General features: G+C 40.6%; 1 protein-coding gene across 2 annotated transcripts in view; it reads left to right on the forward strand.

The window, feature by feature from the left end:
* GAREM1 (GRB2 associated regulator of MAPK1 subtype 1) overlaps positions 1-23011 on the forward strand; it is a 197154-nt gene that overhangs the window by 169788 nt on the left and 4355 nt on the right. For both annotated transcript variants that reach the window (XM_023207736.1, XM_023207735.1), the window contains exon 4: positions 7814-8986. In XM_023207736.1, coding sequence (XP_023063504.1) covers positions 7814-8986 — 1173 coding nt within the window. The remainder of the gene's footprint in view (positions 1-7813; positions 8987-23011) is intronic.

Raw genomic sequence — 23011 nt, forward strand, 5'->3', positions numbered from 1 at the left:
ACAGAGAAATTCCCTTCACTATGGAAACAACAAAACTGTTTGTTTTTTATAGTACTAATGTTGATTGACAAATTACTTGTTCCAAAAATTAAAATTATACAGAGATGACCTAGAATAGAAGGTAAGAAATTATTTACAAAGGTTGCTTTTCCTAGTTTTCTAAACATATATTGCTGATTGCCACTCAGTATGTGGTATGAATATTGTCAGTTACTTTACCCAGACATTTTTATTAACGTGAGAGAAAAAAATTCAAGCTTAGGTTTAATGTAAGCCTGATACACAAAACCTGATAAAACATACATAGTAAAACTGTAGGCCAGTCTTATCTGTGACAAAGATGACCACATCATACATCAGGTACTATCAGAGAATTATATAATATTGTCTTAAAATGTACTATGATCATGTAGAGATTATTTCAAGCATGTAGAATTATTTAAATATTTGGGAATCTATGATATCATCAGTGTATTAGAGAAGTGAAAAATGAACATATGGGCCAGGCATGGTGGCTCGCTCCTGTAATCCCAGCTACTCAGGAGGCTGAGGCAGTAGAACTGCTTGAACCCAGGAGGCAGAGGTTGCAGTGAACCAAGATCATGCCACTGCACTCCAGCCTGTGTGACAGAGCAAGACTCCATCTCAAAAACAAAACAACAACAAAAATAAAGATATGACCATCTTAATTGGATATAGAATCAACATTTTATTAAAACTTTTAAAAATTTTATTTGTGGAAACTTTTAGAAAACTAGTATTGGAAAGACATTACTTACATGATAAAGAATATCTTAAACAAACTTCTCATATTTTTATATTAAAACACTGACAATATTCTCATTAAAATCTGAAACACTAAAATGCTCACTGTCACCTCCACCACTCTGTTACGAGAGAGAATGGATGAAAATTGAAAGGATAAAGATAAATTTTTCATCATTTGTGTAAGATATAATCACCTAATCCCAAGAGAATTGACTGAAAAAAAAAAAAACTATTACAGTAAGACACTGGACATGCAGAATAGCAATAAAACGTATTCAACAACTATGACTCAACAGCAGTGTCCAGGGGTTGATAATGAAGGCAGAATTAAATACTAATAAGGGAAATAAAAGATCTGAATAAATGATGAGAATTATGTGCCTCTTTGGAAATGCTATTACAATGATGTCACTTCTTGCCAAAACACCATGTAGATTTAATGTACTACAATAAAATTATCATTACAGACCATAGACAAAATGATTCTAAAGTTTATCTGGAAAAGGCACATTTTTCAACCTTTCATTTTTAAATTATTTCAGTTCTAAAGAATTGTTGCAAGAATAAAAATGAGGACACCCTATCACTTTACCCACATTCACCAACTTTTATCATTTTAGCACATTTATTTTACCCATTTCCCCAGTCTCCATCCATATACACATACACATATGCGTAATATAACTTACCTTTTTCTGAACCATGTGAGGGTGAATTGAATGCATTATGTCCCTTACCCCTTAATACATCAGTGTATATTTCCTAAGAATAAGGGTTTTTTTCTTATGTAAACACAGTATATTCAGGAACATTAGCAGTGATAACAATACTTTTATTTATAGTCCCGAATCCAAATTGTCCCAAAAGTGTACTTTATTGCTTTGCTTTTCACTTCTCTTTATTTCATGTTAATCTGGAACAATTATTCAGCCTTTCATTGTCTTTTCTGGCGTGGACATTTTGTTAAGAATACACACCAGGTGTTTTATAGAATATTTCTCAGTTTGGGTTTGTCTGATATTTCCTCATGATGAGATTTCCATAATAGTTTTGGCTAGAATGGTATATAAGCAAGGTCATGAACTTCTCAGGAAGTCACATTCAGAGGTAGAGGATGTCAGTATGCCTCTCTTTGGTGATACTAAATTTGATAACCTGGTCAAGGTACTGTCCAAGGTATATTCTCCACTGTATAGTTACTTTTTTCCCCTTGCAGTGAATAAGCATTCTGGGAAAAGACACTAAGACTATGCATATAACCTCCTTAATCAAACTCCTATAAATTTGGCATCTATTGATGATTCTTATATAAAATGATTTTTTACTATAATAAAGTTATAATAGTAGAAAGTATAATAGTAATAAATAATGAAGTAAATAATAAGTTGCAAAATTATGATTTTCCAGTCTTCCTTGTTTGTCATCTTTTTGCTATCAGCACGGATTTAGGTGTTCCTGTTTTATTCAATAGATTATAATTCATTGTGGTCTTTATTTATTGTGATACTCAAATTGTCCCAGATTTTAGCAGTAGGAGCTCATTTAGGCTGGTTGCTGTGTCTTTTTGGCATGTTCCCATCATCTTATGAGCACCTTACTTTCTGGCACGACAAAATGTTCCAAGCACACCTTGTACCATTTCTGCCCTACCCTTGGAATTCATAATTTCTCCAGGGAGCCCTGGTTCGTTTTAGTGGGGAATGATTTGGGCGGTTTCTGGTTGCTTGGAAAGGAAAAAACTAAGATATACGTGTGTGTGTCTGTGTGTGTGTGTGTGTGTGTGTGTGTATGTGTGTCTGTGTGTATAACTGCTGAAAAGTGTGAGTTAATATGGATACCTCTAATTTCAATCCAAACCCCAAGGAGTTCTGTCTTGCCTTTCCTGCTCTTCATTCCACATTTCTGTCTCCTCCTTCCAAAATGAAATCTCTGTACTCCCAAGACATCAATATATTTACCCATTCATTCAATCTTACAATACACATACATTTGATTCAGAGTTGTTCTACCCATATCCCTATGAAAAACAAATCTACCAAAAGGATCAGAGTATTTATTGGTGTTTTTTTCCCTACTGGCATTATATGGTCAAAGTGTATTAGTCCGTTCTCACAGAACTGCTCAAGATAGGGTAATTTATAAAAGAAACAGATTTGACTCACAGTTCTGCATGGCTGGGGAGGCCTCTGGAAACTTATACTCATGGAGAAAGGTACCTCTTCACAGGGTGACAGGAGAAAGAATGAGTGCCCAGCAATGTGGCAAGCCCCTTATAAAACCATGATATCTCGTGAGAACTCACTATCATGAGAACTCACTCTCACAAGAACAGCTTGGAGGAAACCCGCCCCCATGATTCAATTATCTTCACCTGGTCCCATCCTTGACAAGTGAGGATTATTACAATTCAAGGTAAGATTTGGTTGGGGTCACAACCAAACCATATCAGACAGCATTCCAAAGCTACTTGGATTATTTCTCTTTCCCCAGAGTGGTTATTTTGTTGATTTAAAAAACAGTTGAATTTTGCATTTGTTTCCATTTGCACTCAGTTTTAAAATAACTTAAATTTACAAGAAAAAAACCGCATCAAAAAATGGGTGAAGGATATGAACAAACACTTCTCAAAAGAAAGCATTTATGCGGCCAGCAAACATAAGGGAAAAAAAGCTCATCATCACTGGTCATTAGAGAAATGCAAATCAAAACCACAATGAGATACCATCTCACGCCAGTTAGAATGGCAGTCATTTAAAAGTCAGGAAAGAACAGATGCTGGAAAGGGTGTGGAGAAATAGGAACACTTTTACACTGTTGGTGGGAGTGTAAATTAGCTCAAACATTGTGGAAGACAGTGTGGCGATTACTCAAGGATCTAGAACCAGAAATACCATTGGACCCAGCAATCCCTTTACTGGATATATATCCAAAGGATTATAAATCATTCTACTATAAAGACAGATGCACATGTATATTTATTGCAGCACTGTTCACAATAGCAAAAACTTGGAACCAACCCAAATGCCCATCAGTGATAGACTGGATAAATGTGGCACATATACACCATGGAATACTATGCAGCCATAAAAAAGGATGAGTTCATGTCCCTTGCAGAGACGTGGATAAAGCTGGAAACCATCAAATTAACACAGGAACAGAAAACCAAACACTGCATGTTCTCACTCATAAGTGGGAGTTAACAATGAGATCACATGGACACAAGGGGGAACATCACACACTGGGGCCTGTTGGCGGGGGCGGGGGGGGGGGGGGCGTCTAAGGGAGAGAAGATAGCATTAGGAGAAATACGTAATGTAGATGATGGGTTGATGGGTGCCACAAACCACCATGAAACACATGTATACCTATGTAACAAACCTGAACATTCTGTACACATATCCCAGAACTTACAATTAAAAAAAAATTCTTGTTGACCTAATTTTTAAAATATGTAGCACATTAGCATACATACATCCTTGAAGTCCAAACTCTGTGGCAAGGTATACTCAGAAAGGTTTCATTTCCTCCCTTGTCCCTAGCTCCAGTAAGTAACCAGTTTCATTGTTTTCTGTTTTTCCTTGTGCTTGTTTTTGTTTTTGTTTTGTAACCAAAATAAACAGAAAATGTATATACTAATTTTTCCTTTCTTCTTAAAAAAAAAGTACACTGTATAAACTTTTTTTGCACTTTGCTTTTTTTTATTTAACAATATATTCTTGAAAGTAATTTCATATCCATTCCTTGGATTCATTATTCTCATTGTCTTTTGCATAGTACCAGGAAGTGTGTGTACCATAGTTTATTCAGTCAGCCTCCTATATTTGAGCATTTAGATGAGTTCCAATATTTTGCAAAGACAAATAATGCTGCAATGAATAACCTTATACATGTGTACTTTCATATTGTTGGAGGAATGTCTTCAGGGTAAATCCCTAGATGTAGATTGCTGGATGGAGGGATAAATGCATATGTCATTTGGCTTGATACTGCCAAATTCCCCACCACACAGGTTGTATCATGCTGTATTCTCACCAGCTACGGACAAGGATCCTTTTTACCCCATAGCCTTACCAACGGAGTGTGATGTCAAGCTTCTGAATTTTTAATCAATGTGTTAGGTGAGAAATGGTATCTTAGTATAATTTTAATTGGCATTTCTCTTATGAGGAGAGAAGTTCAACATCTTTTCATAGGTTTGAAAGCCATTGTATGTCTTGTTAGTTAATTGATTTTTCATATATTTTGCCTATTTTTCTACAACATTTTTGTTTTTGTTTTTGTTTTTTCTTTTTTTTCAGACAGAATCTCGCTTTGTCACCCAGTCTGCAATAATACAGTGGCGCAATCTCGGCTCACTGCAATCCCCGCGTCCTAGGTTCAAGCAATTCTCCTGCCTCAGCCTCCCAAGTAGCTGGGACTACAGTCGCGTGCCACCATGCCCAGCTAATTTTTTGTATTTTTAATAGAGACAGGTTTCACTGCATTAGCCAGGATGTTCTCAGGTCCATACTTTTAAAAAGCTACTTGTATATTAGAGATACTAGCTCTTTATCTGTGATATGTTTTGCAAATATTTCAGTCTGTCCTTTGACTTTTGACTTTATTTCTCTTGTTTTCTGCCATCCACATACTTTTTGAGTCAGAATAAACACAATTCAGGGCTTTTGTTATCAGATCTGAAAATGTAAGATGAAGACAAATTAAAAACAATATAGTTAAAGTGGGAAAATAGAAAGGTCGCTAAGATAAATGGCCCCCAAATAAATGCAAATATAGGTATATATTTGAATGTATTTTATGAACTTAGTATATAATACTTTATATATTTTAAATTTATGATACAAAAGTACATAATATTAGTATACAATAAAAGTGACACTTCAAATTAGTGATGAAAGGGATGGCTATTTAGGAAGTGTACTCAACACTCAGTTAATTTACACACACACACAAACCTACCTTAAATAATCCACCAGAGTAAATAGAGTTACATTCCCTTTTGGGTTAGGATTTAAAAAAAAATAGAGCTACATAGCAAAGTATTAAAAGAGAACACTGGCAATTATACCAGCGTTTCTCAATCTCAGCACCACTGAGATTTTTGCACTGGCTAATTCTTTGCTGTGGGGAGCTGTCCTGAGCGTTATAGCATATTGAGCAGCTTCCCTGGCCTCTATCCACTAGATGCAAACAGCAGGTTCCCCAGTCGTGGCAATCAAAACTGTCTCCAAACATTGCCCCCTAGTGGGTACAATCACTCCTGGTTCAAAATCATGAATCTGTATCATCTCAGCTAGAAACATAGCACCCAAGAATGAAATCACAAAGGAAAATTTTGAAAATATTGACTACATTTAAAAAAAGACAACTTTAAGAGTTAAGCTATAAAATTGCCATTCAGGGCCGGGCGCGGTGGCTCAAGCCTGTAATCCCAGCACTTTAGGAGGCCGAGACGGGTGGATCACGAGGTCAGGAGATCGGGACCATCCTGGCTAACACGGTGAAACCCTGTCTCTACTAAAAAAATACAAAAAAACTAGCCAGGCAATGTGGCGGGCGCCTGTAGTCCCAGTTACTCGGGAGGCTGAGGCAGGAGAATGGCGTAAACCCGGGAGGCAGAGCTTGCAGTGAGCTGAGATCCAGCCACTGCACTCCAGCCTGGGCGACAGAGCGAGACTCCGTCTCCAAAAAAAAAAAAAAATTGCCATTCAAACAACAAATGGAAGAATACATAGCATAAATGACATTTTCATTTACATAAAAAGTAATCAGAGATCTAAATAGTTAGATAAATACTGAAAAATGAATATACCAATAAATATATTTAAAATAAAAAAATAAATTCAGCATGGATGCTTTACCTCTCATACTGGTAAACATGAAATAAACTTCAGTGTGGGTATAGGGAGACATAATTTCATAAAGTGATAAAAGTATAAGTATAATGTTGCTGAAAACACAGTGGGCAGTGCACATTAGATCTTTCAAATATATGCATATTAGCCAGGGGTGGTGGCTCACACCTTAGTCTCAGCTACTCGGGAGGCTGAGGTGGTAGGATTCCTTAAGCTTGGGAGGTCAAGGCTGTAGTGAGCTGTGATCATGCCACTGCACTCCAGCCTGGGCAGCAAGATCTTGTCTTCAAAAACAAAACAAAACCAAAAACCAAATATATGCATAGCTTTTATCCCTGCAGTTTTTCTGGTACTTTATCCTAAGGAAATAATTGAGCTGTAAAAAAGTTCATTGCAGTACTATTTATAATTGCTAGACATTGGAAAAAATCCATCTATATTTTTATTTTAGAGTAAGAAGCTAGTCAAATAATGCACATTCATACAAAATGGAATACATTAGGTTAGTATTACTAGTGATGAAGTATATGCCCTGGGGAAATGGATACAGTTGGAAACTCAGATAACAGAATTGTGTACATATGTATCTGTTTGTACTCTGAGATAGATGAATCAATTCTATTTCTTTTTTCTATTTATATTTGACAGATTATCTTTAGTGATAAGATAGCATAGAAGTTCTTCATTTTTATATTTGTATTTTTAAACATTTCTTCCAATTAAATAATGGATGTATAATTTTTTTTAAATGGAGAAATACCACATTTTTAAGTTCTTTGTCTCAATTTCAAATTTTAAAAATTTAGTAAAATTTTAAAAAGTAAAAAATTAAAATTTAAATAATAAAAAACAAGGAATTTTCTACATCAGCATTCATGAAAACATTTATAACTAAAAAAGAAAAAAAAAATTACAATGTCCCGTTAGTATCCATATGATAGACTACGCTGCATATATAGAGAAAAGAGATGTTTCTAAAATTCTAGACTAGTATCATCTTGAACAAAGAGTAGTTATTGTTAACCACATAAGTATAATAAAAAAAAAAAACCAAGTGTCTAAATTTAGTATTAAAGAAAAGCACAGCATTTTCCTCTGTGTATGTATTTGTGTGTGTCTTAATAGGAAGTTCTTCTTTGCATGAGTAGATCAAAGGAAATTATCCTAAAATGTGATTGATTTTATTGTAGGTTGCTTCAGGTGAATGCAATGAAGACACTGAAGTGTACAACATCACCCTGTGTACTGGGGATGAACTCACTCTAATGGGGCAAGCAGAAATCCTTTATGCAAAGACATTCAAGGAAAAGTCACGACTCAACACAATCTTCAAAAAGATTGGGAAGCTCAATTCCATCAGCAAGCTGGGAAAAGGCAAAATGCCATGCCTTATTTGCATGAATCACCGGACCAATGAAAGCATTAGCCTTCCATTCCAGTGCAAGGGCAGATTTAGCACCCGAAGTCCCCTGGAACTTCAGATGCAAGAGGGCGAACACACCATCCGCAACATTGTGGAGAAAACCAGGCTTCCTGTGAATGTGACTGTGCCAAGCCCTCCACCGAGAAACCCATACGACCTCCACTTCATCCGCGAGGGGCACCGCTATAAGTTTGTGAACATCCAGACCAAGACGGTGGTGGTTTGCTGTGTGCTGCGGAACAACAAGATCCTCCCCATGCACTTTCCTTTGCACTTGACTGTCCCCAAGTTCAGCCTCCCAGAACACCTGGTGAAGGGAGAGGGATGGCCCGAAACCCTGGTCCATCACTGGCTAGGTATCTGCCAAGAACAGTTCGACATCGATGAGTATTCACGGGCTGTCCGTGATGTGAAAACCGACTGGAATGAGGACTGCAAGAGCCCCAAGAAGGGCCGGTGCTCTGGCCACAACCACGTGCCCAACTCCCTCAGCTACGCCCGCGATGAGCTCACTCAGTCCTTCCACCGACTCTCGGTCTGTGTGTATGGCAACAATCTCCATGGCAACAGCGAGGTGAACCTTCATGGTTGCAGGGACCTGGGGGGAGATTGGGCCCCCTTTCCTCATGACATCCTGCCCTACCAGGACTCTGGAGATAGTGGAAGCGACTACCTTTTCCCAGAAGCTAGTGAAGAATCAGCAGGCATCCCGGGAAAGTCAGAACTTCCCTATGAAGAGCTGTGGCTGGAGGAAGGCAAGCCCAGCCATCAGCCTCTCACTCGCTCCCTGAGCGAGAAGAGCAGATGTGATCAGTTTAGAGGTTCTGTCCGATCTAAATGTGCAACTTCTCCTCTTCCCATCCCTGGGACTCTGGGAGCAGCAATGAAATCTTCAGATACTTCCCTACCTCCACCTCCAGTGCCTCCCAAATCTGAAGCCGTAAGTCATTTCTGTTTTTGAATGAGGTGCCAATCTTTCTGTCTCTCTGCTCAGTCATACACTACTTTATTTTCTTAAAACTCCCCAACTGAAGATTATCAGAGTGAGCAAATTTGTTTAGTTTGGAGTGAGATATATATGCTAGCTTGATTCTTTTGACCAGTTAGAAATTAGAGTTTTACTCTATGTCTGATGAGAACCTCTTGGAGAGTTTTTAACAGGAGAGTTTTAAACCTGACTTTTGCTGCTGCCCGGAGAATGGATTATAGGGAGGAGAGAGTGGAAGGTGGGAAGCAGAGAAGAGGCAACTGCAGTAACGTAGGTGTGAGGTGGTGAGGCCCTAAACCGTGGCAGCTGGTAGTGGCTGGCAGAGAGAGACGACTGCTCCAGACTGTTTCACAGGTAAACCCAACAATATTTACTTGTGAGTTGGATGTTGGGCATGAAGGAAAGAGAGCAATCGAAGAAAACGCCTAGATTTTTAACCTGGGCAACAGAATGGATATTATTGTCATTTACTATGATGGGGAAGACTGAAGGAGGAGTAAATTTATTTGGGGGTGGGAGGGGAAGCAGAGGAAAATCAAGAGGCAGCAGCCTCACTTACAGCTCTCTCCTATATCCCTGAAGTTACTTTGAGATCAAAGCATAGTGGATGTGCTAATGTATACACACACACACACACGCACACACACACACACACACCCCAGAACCAGTGCCAGGGCAGTTCTATTTAACACCTTAAACATAACTCATTCAGAGCTTGATTTTAATGTAAAACTAAAATTTTGGTACAGTTCTGTTTAGAACAAGAGAAAGGGCCCTCTATTTTGACCATGTTCTTCGATTGACAGCCACTCTGAACCTTTGCTATTCATTTTTAATCATTGAATTTCGTTATCCCTGAGGGAGAAAGGGCTACAGGTATTAAGTGTAATTCTATTAATTTATTTGACAATATCTATTACAGTAGCTTCCTTTTTTCTATCTCTGAAGAATCCTTTTTACAAGAATTATATGAATCCCAATATATAGAAGAGTTCAAATCAAAACCTATCTGACCAAAGCACAGATTGTGGGGAAGCGGTCTTCCTTGGGTCGCTGCCCACTCTCTGCCCCTACCAGGTGATCTTAGGATACCTTTCTAGAACCCTGGGGCTGTGCAGAACCCGGTTTTTTAAAACTATGGAATTACTAGGCTAGATGCTAGATATACAGTCATCAAGAAAACCTGGACTCTAGCCCCTCATACTTCTCAGTTTGACAGGGAAGGTAACAGATGAAAAGAAATGACTGTTACACAAGTTAAAAGGTGATAAACAATAGGAAAATGAGAGAGAGATAATGTATGGGGAATTCAGAGGAGACAGAGAAACTTCTAGTCGGGGGATGAATGAGAGGAGCCTCTGTGGAGATTATGACATTTTAAATACGTTTAGAAAATGTACCTGAATTGGAAGAGAAATGAGAAAGAAGGACATTCCGGACAGAGCAGCATGAGCAACGAGCTGGAAGCTGGGGCAGCTTTAAGCATGTAAGAGGGAAAACAGGGAGTTCTGTGGGGCAGTTGAATAGGGATGGGCAGTGGTGGCTGAGAGGCTGGCACCAGGGCATGGACAGCCCTGGGTGTCAGGCAGCAGTTTGTGCCAGGCTCCATGCTTAGCTGTCCATAAAGAGCCCTCATTGCTGCAAAGCTTTCCTGAGAGAGGACCTACCTCTGGCCTTTTGTTGCAGGGCGTGAGAGCTCCCCAGCAGCTACAGATCTGGACTTGCCCTTGCTCCTTACAGGATCCTGTAGGGACCATCAGGCACAAGCCCAGAGATCCCTGTATTCACTAAATGTCATGGACTGTTTAGGGAACTTAATGGTAGAGCTGGGGTCCTTGGCCCTTGTGTTTATGTCAGCGATTCTCTAAGAATGTTCATCAAAAGCCAGGTAAAAAGTAAGGGGGCAGCCCTCCAAACAAGTTCTCCTGGAACTTGAGGGATGTCTTAATTCAGTATGTATTTCGTGTTACTTGAAGGTTGCAACTCTGACCTTCAATAGAAACATGACTGTATGAGCTTTTCCTATTGAACTTGGGTCCTACCTGGCACACAGTGGGGACCCATGTTTGTTGACTGACTTACAGACTCATCCGAGATGGTCACACCCAGGGTCATTTATGTAACCAAGTCTGGAGGTAGGAAACTAGCATCACTTGTTTTTTCTGTGGCTAATGAAAGATGAGTAAGAACATAAATATTAAGAGGTCCAACTCTGACCTTGGTACTAAAAAAGAAATGCTAAATTTGAAACTAAAAGCAAATCTCACAGAAAAAAAAAAAATTGGCCTCCAGTCTAAGCTGTAATTTCTTATGACGTAAGAGAATCTTTTCAGAGCGCGTCCAGTGTTTGTAGAATGCTATAAACCTGATGTTTTTTTATAAACACCTGAAATCATTTAATTTGGTTTTTTTAAAAAATTTAGGCATTTCAAATGAAGTCATGTTTTTTATTGGTTCTTTGACCATGAACTGAATTTTCCATTTTTAGGATGTGCGTGGGATCCAGAGAACATCATAGTTGTTAGATGTGGCTTCAGCTTGTAATTTTCAAAAGGGAACTTTAATGGGGCATAAATTTAAGTGCTCCCACAGAATTAAGTGAAAGTTCTTTGGATAGTTCCGGTGGAGTGAATCTTGGGAGAGAGATGTGCCATGTGTCCAGCCAGCTGTCCTACCCAGTAATTAAAGATGTTGGCTTCACTTGAAAGTTCACCAGCTAGATATTAGCTGGGAAGGTGACAACTCTCACCAGGTCCTTAGGAATAGAAGGTGCCAGGGCAGTGGAAAGGAGTCAAAGAAAGGGTGTCTTCCTCCCCACTTGTGCTGCAGCTCTAGCATCCTCCGGGCTCTGCTTGTCAACCCTTTTCTGTTTGTGTCTTAAACAGGGAAACTACATTGTGAGCCAAACAGAAAATCGCTGGGGGCAGAGTCATCCGTTTAATCCCGTTCATATGTTTTGTTAATATACCTTGTATATTCACTTGTATTTGACGCTCTAGTCCTCTTGTATCTTTGTATTTGATGCTCTAGAATTGTGTGCTCTAGTCCTCTTATATCTTTGTAAAGATTGTTTAAGAATTTTTTATGCTTGTTTTGTTTTGTTTTGTTTGAAACAGAGTCTTACTCTGGTGCCCAGGCTGGAGTGCAGTGCACGATCTTGGCTCACTGCAACCTCCGCCTCTCGAGTTCAAGCGATTCTCGTGCCTCAGTCTCCCGAGAAGCTGGGATTACAGGCACGTGCCACCACACCTGGCTAATTTTTTTTGTATTTTTAGTAGAGACAGGGTTTCACCATGTTGACCAGGCTGGTCTCAAGCTCCTGACCTCAAGTGATCCACCCACCTCTGCCTCCCAAAGTGCTGGGGTTACAGGCATGAGCCGCTGAACCCAGCCATGTTTAATAATTTTTTAAACAAAACACTGACACTAACCTCTCTGGAATATGAGAGGCCGTCCTCTTCCTAATGGGAATGTCACAGGGAAAAGTAAACAGTTCCTGGTTCAAGAAATGGACAAGATGCAACACCTAGAGCTGTTGCATCTGAGCCCAACTGAGGGAGCATGCCCAGTCTGGCATTTTCCCTTTTTAAAATTTGCAAGTTGCCCCCAGATCAGAATGACCTGACAGTCCCTCTTGAGTGGATTATCCTTACTGATCTAAACACATTCTCTATTTTTTAACATTGCAGGCATCTATTCATCAGTTAGATTTTCTGGTTATTGGCTGATATGTAAAGTATTTACCCAGATGTACTCTACAAAAGGCAATCTTCAAGAGCAATCTTCTTTTCCCCCTCTTTAGAAAATGCCATTTTGGAGAGCAATGCTGGGAAGACTTTATATTGCACAAGATTCTATAAATAGAGCATTTGACTTCCAGTCTGTTCCCGTCTATGCAATGAGTTACAAATGGTTATCAAAACTGCAGGGTCAGCCTGGTATGGTGGCTCATGCCTGTAATCCCAGCACTTTGGGAAGCCAAGGTAGGCAGATCACTTGAGCTCAGGAGTTCAAGACCAGCCTGGCCAACATAGTGAAATCCGGTCTGTACTTCAAAAAAAAAAAAAAAAAAAAAAAAGCCTGGTGTGGTGGTGCACTCCTGGAATCCCAGCTACTCCGGAAGCTGAGGCAGGATAATCAGCTGAACCCAGGAGGTAGAGGTTGCAGTGAGCTGAGATTGTGCCACTACACTCCAGCATGGGTGACAGAGCAAGACTCAGTCTCAGAAAAACAGACAAAATAATCCTGCAGGTTCACAGCTCTTCTGAAACCATTTGTGTGGCAGTATCCTATCCGAGGACCCCAGTACCCAGTGGTCAGTGTTCTCCATCTGTCCTTTTTTTTTTTTTTTTGAGACGGAGTCTCACTCTGTCACCAGGCTGGAGTACGTGCTGCGATCTCGGCTCACTACAACCTCCACCTCCTAGGTTCAATCGATTCCCCTGCCTCAGCCTCCCAATGAGATGGGAATAGAGGCTCACGCCACTACACCTGGCTAATTTTGTTTGTTTGTTTTAGTAGAGACGGGGTTTTACCATGTTGGCCAGGATGGTCTTGATCTCCTGACCTCATGATCCACCCGCCTCAGCCTCCCAAAGTGCTGGGATTAAAGGCATGAGCCACCGTGCCCGGCCTCCATCTGTCTTTAATAACAGAAAAAAAACACATTCTCTCTTGGATAGTGGTTGATATTATAGCAATTCCTGGTAAAAGGAGCTCTTTTGTGAACCACTGATTTCAACCATGTTTTACTGCAGTGTTGATGAATTTGTGAACCTTTGTGATAGACAAGATTGCCCCACAGCTTATGAGAAAGAGTTTAGGGACTAAGTTTTAAGATGGGTTGGTAGCACACATTCATTGCTAGAAGGCCGAAAGTTCATCATAAAGTTTCTTTAATGAAGCACACTGTTTTGTTGGTGTTTGAGAAAAATGGGACTTAAAGAGTAACTTTAATGCCAGATTGATGGGCCTAGCCTAGTAGGTGCTTGCAAAAAACTGATTTAACTATAGAGAAGTCTGTTGGGGCATCTGAATCTGCCTCAGACAGGCAGAACCCTCACTATGTGATAGATAATTAGAGGCGTGCAGCAGTGCATCTGAGAGCTGCACATCGATTTCAATCCTCACGCTACCACTTTGTAGCTTCATACCTTGCACAAAATATTTAACCTCCCTGAGTCAGTTCCTGTGGGGATAATAACATCTTCACTGCATTTTTGTACTGTACAAAGAACTTGGCACTTCTCCCTGGCACTTGGTAAACATTTACAATAAATAGCAATAATTTAATATAGGATGAATTCCAGTTTAGGGTTAGGTAGAGAGTCACTGTTTAGAGGTTTTTTCCCACTGTCTTTCCTTGACTAAGGAATGGAGAGAGGAAGTCACACTTTCCAGGTACATAAGGCCCCTCCAAAGAATCAGGAGGTGGGTGCGAGTGGACATATCCGCCCTGACAGCAGATGGGCAGAGCCAGCTACCACGGGGGTCAGTCAGCCTCCCATTCCAAAAGTGGGTGTGCTAGTTCATTCTGCTGGGTTTCTGAGATATTATAAAAACACACAATTGGTTTTAAAAATAGCAAAACATTCTTTTAATCTGACTTTTAAAACGTCTACTTGGTAAGGTATGTATTATGTTTTAGTTACATAACTGTGGAATCATCACAAACTTTGTAATCATCGTAAGCCCAAAAACAGAGCTCCAGAAATGCTTGGCACCCTGTGGATCCCAGTAGCATAATCTTTTAGTGGCAGAGTCAGGGGTTTTAAGAACTAGAGTGCCTGTGAAAAAGCCACATGCATGAGGCTCTAAGGCTGTGAACAAGTGTCAAGAAACTGGTAATCCTGGGCAAACCTACACAGAAATATCAAAGGTGAGAAGTGGCCTTGGATAACTGACTCCCTTCCTCAGGCTTGGCCAGACCAGCTCCTGGTGCTGCCAGATCTCATTACTTTGGATATGCCCAGCCTACAGAATTAGTGGCCTCACATGACTACCCAAGTTAAGAAAGTACCATAAAATATGTTTGTTGATAACAAGCTATGGGAAGTAGCTAAGAATTGATTCTACTCTGCATTTTGATTTTATTTTGTCTTTGGGCTTTTTCTCTCTGTAAAATATTAATATTAGAAAGGTATTGACAGATTTTCTTAAATCTGATGTATTAATATTTAAGCTTAGTGATTATTTACTTTTCAAAATAACTGCTCTACAAAAAGATACAGTCAGGATTCCACTAGTTAATGAGGTTTCCTAGGGCATTTGACGTTTAATTAATTTTAATTACAAGCTTTGAGGAGTATTTTGTAAGCAAGCCATACCTAAGTTCCCATTTGTTAATTGAAATAAGGACTAAATTATTACTGTGTTTGGTAACTTTGAAACTAATTGCCTTCTGTTTCATGTAGGTTCTTTTTAAATGAAAGCTTCTAGGTCAAGATTTATTTTTTTCTTCTTTTGTGTCCATTGAAAATCTTAATGATTAGAATGATAATAAAGATAATTATAATATTCTATTGCCACAGTCCCCAACCTTTTTGGCACCAGGGACCAGTTTCATGGAAAACAATTTTTCCACAGACCGGGGGTTGGGAGAGGGAGTGGTTTGGGATGACTCAAGTGCATTGCATTTATTGTACACTTTATTTCTATTATGACTACATTGTAATATATAATGAAATAATTATATAGCTCACCATAATGTAGAATCAGTGGGACCCCTGAGCTTGTTTTCCTGCAACTAGACGGTCCCATCTGGGGGTGATGGGAGACAGTGACAGATCATCAGGCATTAGCTTCTCATAAGGAACACGCCACCTAGATTCTCATAAGGAACATGCAGAGTTCCCTCACATGTGCAGTTCACAGCAGGGTTCGTGCTCCTATGAGAATCTAATACCACCACTGATCTCGTAGGAGGCAGAGCTCGGACAGTAATCCGAGGGATGGGGAGCAGCTGTAAATACAGATGAAGCTTCACTGGCTCACTAGCCAGCTGCTCGCCTCCTGCTGTGTGCTGCCTGTTTCCTGTCAGGCCACAGACCAGTACCAGTCCATATCCCAAAAGTTGGGGACCCCTGTTCTATTGGAAAAGTCTTGTTCCAAAGCTGTACAATTAGGTACGTACCATTTGTATAAAATCACATTAATAGGAAGGTTATACATGACTTAAGTATATTTATCACATATTATACTCGTTGCTCAGGAAGGATCTTTATTCTACTCTTCAATGGCATATACTTTCTGAGTCCATGAAAGCACCCTACATTCTAAACAAGTATATCTTTTCAGAACCACTTGCCCCTCCTGCCACTGAGTGAGTGGCTGCCCGCTCCTTCCCCTGGGCCTCCTTTGCCTGAGGCTGGAATATTGGAGACCATTTCTGAGAAAGGTCTGTCTTAGGTCCTTATCATCAATATATAAAAATGGAAAAAAGAAGCTCATACGTCTAAGATCAGGATTTTGACTGTAAATCACATTTGCTCTCATGTAATTAATCAAATAGAGGTTCGTTTATTGTACTTTGTCATTATAAAACTTTAATTTTTGTTTGGCTGAAAATATCCACTGATGGTTATGCGACAGGGTTATGAACTCTTTGTATAAAAGCCTCTTTATAAATACGATTTCTTACAGCAGTAATGATTTTGTTATCTGGGAGTGTGGGAAGAAATGTAAAATACAGGGCAGAGGGCAGAAGGCAAAGTTACAAAGTTCAAAGAAGCATGGTTACAAAACTCCTTTCTTTGGGTTGCTGACGTTGTCCTGCATTTGGCTTTTTAGGGAAGAAAATGCACAAGAAAGGTGAATCTCATTTTAAATCAAGCTCCCCTGCAGTGTATGTATTTTCTTAATCATTGTCAATATGGAAACGAAACGATCCTTACTCCACCTGAGTGTGCCAAAATATCTCTACTGATTGTCCACAATTCCAAGCAATATGATCTTTGAGACAGGAGGTATACTCCCTTCCCCATGCCCCTGCCAGGCATGTGACAATTGGTTCTAGAAGGTTAACTAAGGAAATACATGGCCCCATCAGCAGATGTCCCTAGATCCATTGTCTTGTATGTAAGATTGAGCAGCCACCACTGCTCTGAAATTGATTTTTTTCCCAAAAGACTATCTGAAAACTGCTAAGTAAAGACCATGCCATGGTTAACTGTCCTTTCACCTTTCTTAAGCTCTTTGGTCCTGTTAGTGACTGCATGTGAAAGTTGTGTTTCTTCCACAGAACAGAGTTGTCGAAGTTGTGAGAAACAAAGGCTTTCCAAGAAATGCTGTTGTACCAGAAAGCCCCCAGTCTTAGTGATGCTGTTTCATAAACCCCTAGGAAGTGTCAGAGAAAAAGATGTAACAGGAGAAAGAAAGAATTTCATAGATACTTTGTAGAAAACACTCCAATTGTATGTATGTACCTTTTTTCCCCTCCAGAGATCTACGTGTAACTCTGCTTTCCACTCATGCAATCATGAGCTTCCTACTGTTAACAAATTCTCATGCATTATTTTCAACATGTGGCAATTTAGAGGAGACCTTGTTTTCCACTTTTCAAATTACTGATCCCTGACCTGTGCTCAGTTCACTCCCAACTAAGCAACAGTTGGAACTGTAAGAAGGGGAGAAGGGAAGAGAAGGTTAAATGTCTATTCCAGGACTCAGGAAATGACGTTAAGCTCCCTGGGCAGTATTCTGAAAGTAAAGAAAATAGTTCTATTTTATGATGTGTTTGATTTGGACCATAGATTGGAGTTGCGCTTGACTTTGTTGACCATCTCCACTTAGAAACATGAAGCTTTCCAAAGCGTTTGTTCTATTAGGTGTGTTTCATCTTTGCTTTCACTGTTAGATGATATGCTACCATTAATTATTTTTCTAGCTTTATGTGGCCACTGATGGCATGACAGAGGCAGGGAACAATGGAAAAATGGTCTCCCCTTTATCTTCTTAAGTTAAAGGAGAGCAGAGTCCCAGGCGTCAATGTGCACTTGACCTCCAGCTTACATGCATGCATATACATACCCAGGCACATTTTTTCAAGTTTCTTTAAAGTTTTTTTTGAAAAGGCATGCCTCCTTCAAACCAGTGTATCCTTTCCTAACAACTGCCTCACTCCTTCCTTTCCAGACAATTCCTGAGAAGAGTGGTCTGCCCTCACCAACACCACTCTTCCCTCCTGTCTAGCTTTGACTCACTAGAGTCTGGCTCTGTCCCCTCACTTGACTCATGCCTCATTTGCTAAGATCACCAGTGACTTGCTAATTGTCACATAAGGGGAACCTCTTCCAGCCCCTTTTCTGACTTCCTGACATCTCTCCGTCTTTGCACTGTTGTTCCCCTACAGCTCTCCCTCCCTTGGCTTCCTTGATGCCATTCAAGCATGATTCTGCTCTGTGAGCGTTAAAGTGCAGTTACCTGGCTTTCCCCTCCTCTGTCTTCTCTTCTGCCCATCCCTTGGGGGTTCAACCTTCTTCGCTTCTCATCTGGGATCTCAGTGCCGCCGTAACTTCAGATTCTATCTATCATTAGAACACTGAGCTCAAAGTTAGTATTTTCAAAACTGATCTCCTCTGCTTCTCCCAAGCCCTGTTCTTCTAAATTTCTATCTGATGAATGGCACCAGTGTTTTGTTTCATCATCTAAGCCTGCAGACCAGATCATCATTCTGCTTCTTCTTTCATGCCATGTTCTTTTATGTTCTACCTTTTGCACACTCATAATCCCTCCTAAGACTCTCTCAGTAAAATCACCTGTGAATTTGTTCTTCTCCTGCCACCTTGAGTAAATTGATGGTGCTCCCATGAACCTTGCACATACTTCTATTATTACGCTTACCAGATTGTATTTTAATTATGTGTTTGTTTCCCTCCCTCATAAGTAATTCCATGAGTTACTCACTGTTGTAACTCAACACTAACTCAATGAGCACATGATAGGCACTCAATATATTTGAACAAATAGCAAAGTGGAATTAATAGAGGCTGTAGGAAAAGAGAAAGCGATAGCCATGTTCTTCAGACTTTTAGGGATGATGGAAGTCGATGCTTGTGATCCCGGCTGGCAGCCCCCAGGACAGACACCTTTTACAGTTTGCTTTAAGCCACCACTATTAGATTATTTCAGTTGCCTGAATATGCCTCTCTAGGAATATGCCTCATTGACTAAAGAGGGTGAAGTTCAAGAAAGAACAGAACTCACCATTTCTACCTCTTTAATAAGTGAGCTTTCTGTTTAGCTCTGCATTCGTGATCTGCAATGTGAATACCAAGGAGACTTGTATCAACACCAGGTTAGTGGTGTCTCATGTTTGATGATAACTGAAACACTGAACATTTTAGAAAAGAGACAGACTTACTCTGAAGGAGCAAAAGGAGAGAAATATGCTCGCGGTGGAGCAGCTGCGAAGAAAAGCTTTAGGCCAGGGAATTGCTCAGGAAGTGAGGCTTTGGGTACTCCATGTATCCACACTGTGCCCATTGAGCCTGTCATCATCAACAGGACTTTGGTTCCAGGAGCTTCTTTGTGAATACTCAAAGTACTCATAACCAGAAATTAACCACACATAGGCAAAGATCACCGTCATCTGCAGTGGACGGTAACACCCACCTCAAAACAGAATGCCAGCTCTTCACTGAGCACGAGGATTGGAGGTTCATTCCTGATACTACAGGGGCCCCTCTCTCCTTGTGTTGCCAGTGGAAGTCCAGTTGTAAACATTGCATTGGAAACAAATAGTCCATTAGGCACAATATAGTCCTTTAGATCTTCATTTTAGAATAGCCATTACTCTGGCGTATGCTAGATTAAAGCCACAGCATTTCCTAGTTCAGGAATACTGTCATTGTCATTTTCACCGTGACACTGTGTCAAAGGGTGGTGGTAGAGTTGGTGGTGATCGTATGTGCCAGGTCTGCTGGTGCCTTTTTTTCCCTAGATTGACTCAGTGTCACCAAAAAAAATCTAAACATCCAGCGCAAATGACTTGTCAATAATAATTTCCACATAAACATATAAAAGATATTCTATGGTATATGGGTTTTTTAAGTGCCTTTTTTTTTTTTTTTTGGTATTTTTTGTGACATTCCTTAACATCTGCCAGGCATTCTGTGTGACATGCTCATGCCAGGAGTGACAGATCCCCAAACTCTGCTATCCCCAGGATGGTAATAACAAGTATGGTAGTCCGTATGTTTTAGCTTTCAGGCTCATTAAATATAGATGGAGAGAAAGTAAATATGAACAGTGTGTGGTGCACAGAGTGTGTAATGTGTGGGGCTGGCCCACAGGAACTGGTGTTTAGGTGTGGTGCGCAGTAAAAACTAAACCAGAGAAAGGGGCAGGAAAGCACAGGGTATGCTGGGGGGACACTGAGTCCACCACTTTGCATGGACCTTTGTGCCATAGACTAGGAGCAGTGGGAGAGCTTGCTAGAAAGATGTGTGGGACCCTGGCTGCACAGAGCCTTGGGTGGCAGGCAGGGGAGGCCGGCCTTTATCCAGGAATCAGAGGGAGCCACCGGAGACAGCCAGTAACATGATGAGAGCCACATGCAAGTGCTGAAAATGTTACACTTAAAAGCTAAATTGAATATGAAGGAAAACTGGAAATAGGGTGATTGACCGTCTAGTCTTATAAATTGTCTCCTATTGACAGATAAAATTCATCTAAAACACAGCTGCCTTCCTCCTGGATGTAAATATCCCACGTGAATCAAATCAAGAAGCAAAGAGTAGTAGAACTGTTACTGCTCTGATAGTAAGAGATAGGATGTAAGATGGTACAATACACCCTCACTCTGTCACTTCTGAATCCCAAAATGCATACATCCCACCACAGCATATAATTCTTCCCTTAAGATGCAGAGAAATAGGCCATCATCAGAGCAGCCACCCATGCAGCAACAAGTTGAAAGTTATAATGCCACTTGGCGATGTGGAGTCCTCAGCTGTGCCCACCTGCCATGGGCTGCCCCTCACCTGCCTGGTGTAGTGCAAGCCACTCACTCTGTGCCTCAACAAAATGACACTCGAAATTCTTGTCATGAATGGAGTCCCTTTAAAGTCATCCTTTAAAAAAAAAAAAAACCACCTTTCTCTAAAGTGAGTTTCAAGTAAGCCTAATTCTTTTACCTTAACCTCACATAACAACACCCAGATTGTCCTCCCATCACAACAGAAAAAAATCCTGGCCTCATATTCTTGCTTCTTCACTGACAACATCCCACCTCCTAAGAGTAAGAATCAGCTTGTTTCTCTCTCTCTCTCTCTCTCTCTGTCTCTCATACACACACACACACAGACATTAGTTCTTTAACTCTCTTCAGGAGTCATGTGGCCACCCCAAAAGCTTTCCGTGTCTCAAATTCTATCTTGAGCGCCAACCATAAACACTCCCAGTTGGCCCTGGCTACCTCGTCACCAGGCCCTGTAGCTTGGAAATGTTTCTCTTCACTACCACCCTCTCCTCGCCGTTGTGGGAAACCTATTAGCCCTTCAGGAGTCCCTAGTTATGAAGGTGGCGGAACCAGCTCTAAGTGACCTTGGGTACCTGGGATTGGTTATGAGAACAGGAAGAGGGGAGTTCCTTTAGGTCAATTTCAACTGCAAGTGGCTTCTTTTCTGAGTTTATAGACCAAAGTCAGCTGACTATTGTAAATTAAAATGCATATTGTAATTGGCATCTGAGCATATTATAATTGACATCTCAGGTAAGTGTTTCCTCATGAAATGTCATATTTAATGGCTAATTTTAAAGTTTTGAAAATGCTAAATCGAATCCAGCATTAACCATGTTTTCCTCATGTTCTACTCTAATCCAATATTGGGAAGTGACTAAGTATTTATTTTAAAATTAAAAAGTTAACTGACAGAGTCCTTATCGTCTCACATTTTCCATGAGCCCTATTACTATAAACATAAATAGAACCAAGCACATCTGTAATAAAGTGACGCCCATCCACCCTAAAGTCTACAGATATTCCCTAAGAAACAAACACATTTGGCTACCTTACAGTTCACTAACACGGCAGAGGAAGATGAACCAAAGCCAGAAAGCGGGGTGGCCCAGCCTGAGCTCCAACATCCTGATCGGTTCTCAGCCTCTTAAGAAGACCCGGCTGGCCGAGGAGGGTGGATCACCTGAGGTCAGCAGTTCGAGACCAGCCTGGCCAGCATGACGAAACCCTCTCTCTACTAAAAATACAAAATTAGCCGGGTGTGGTGGCACATGTCTGTGATCCCAGCTATACTCAGGAGGCAGAGGCAGGAGAATCACTTGAACCTGGGAGGTGGAGGTTGCGGTGAGCCGGGATCACGCCATTGCACTCCAGCCTGAGCAACAAGAGTGAAACTCCGTCTCAAAAAAAAAAAAAAAGCAAGACCCCAGAATGGTGCAAGGGTCTTTCCTGGGCCAGCCCAGCCAAGTATTCCTCTCATGTCATTATCCAAACCTCATTTCCTCCTGGGCATCCTTTCTGCAGTCATCCACCACCTTTTTAACAGCTCACAAGGGGAAAGCCTGCATCTATTGTAGAAGAAATCTGCTGCTCTGAATATTTTCTTTTAGTCTACAGAGCTTCTCCAGATGAAACCATTCCCTCTCACCAACCCACTGGGCCCCAGTAACAAGGGTTGTTGGCCCTGCAGGTAGGAGCAGTGATCTGCAGCCCCGGGAAGAAATGTAGCCAATGAGAGACTTTTTACATTGCTTCCATTTCATTCGGGTTTACTGGGCTACCCATAGCCATGCGTCTTTTCTTAATGGCTGGTTTTCTCTGGCAAATGGATCAGGCCTGGGGTGTGACGTAGAGATCCTGGGTGCGGTGTAGATAGTAGGAGATGCCGTGTGATAACATGAACCCATTTCATTTCAGCTTAAGCAAACTCAGTACCAAAGCTAATAGGAGCTTGCTGTTTCGTTGTCTTATCCCAGAGCTGCTTGGCCAGAAAGGAATTGAAAGTGAAGGTGAAAAAC

Source organism: Piliocolobus tephrosceles, chromosome 18 (assembly GCF_002776525.5).
Source record: "Piliocolobus tephrosceles isolate RC106 chromosome 18, ASM277652v3, whole genome shotgun sequence".
NCBI classification, from domain to species: domain Eukaryota; kingdom Metazoa; phylum Chordata; class Mammalia; order Primates; family Cercopithecidae; genus Piliocolobus; species Piliocolobus tephrosceles.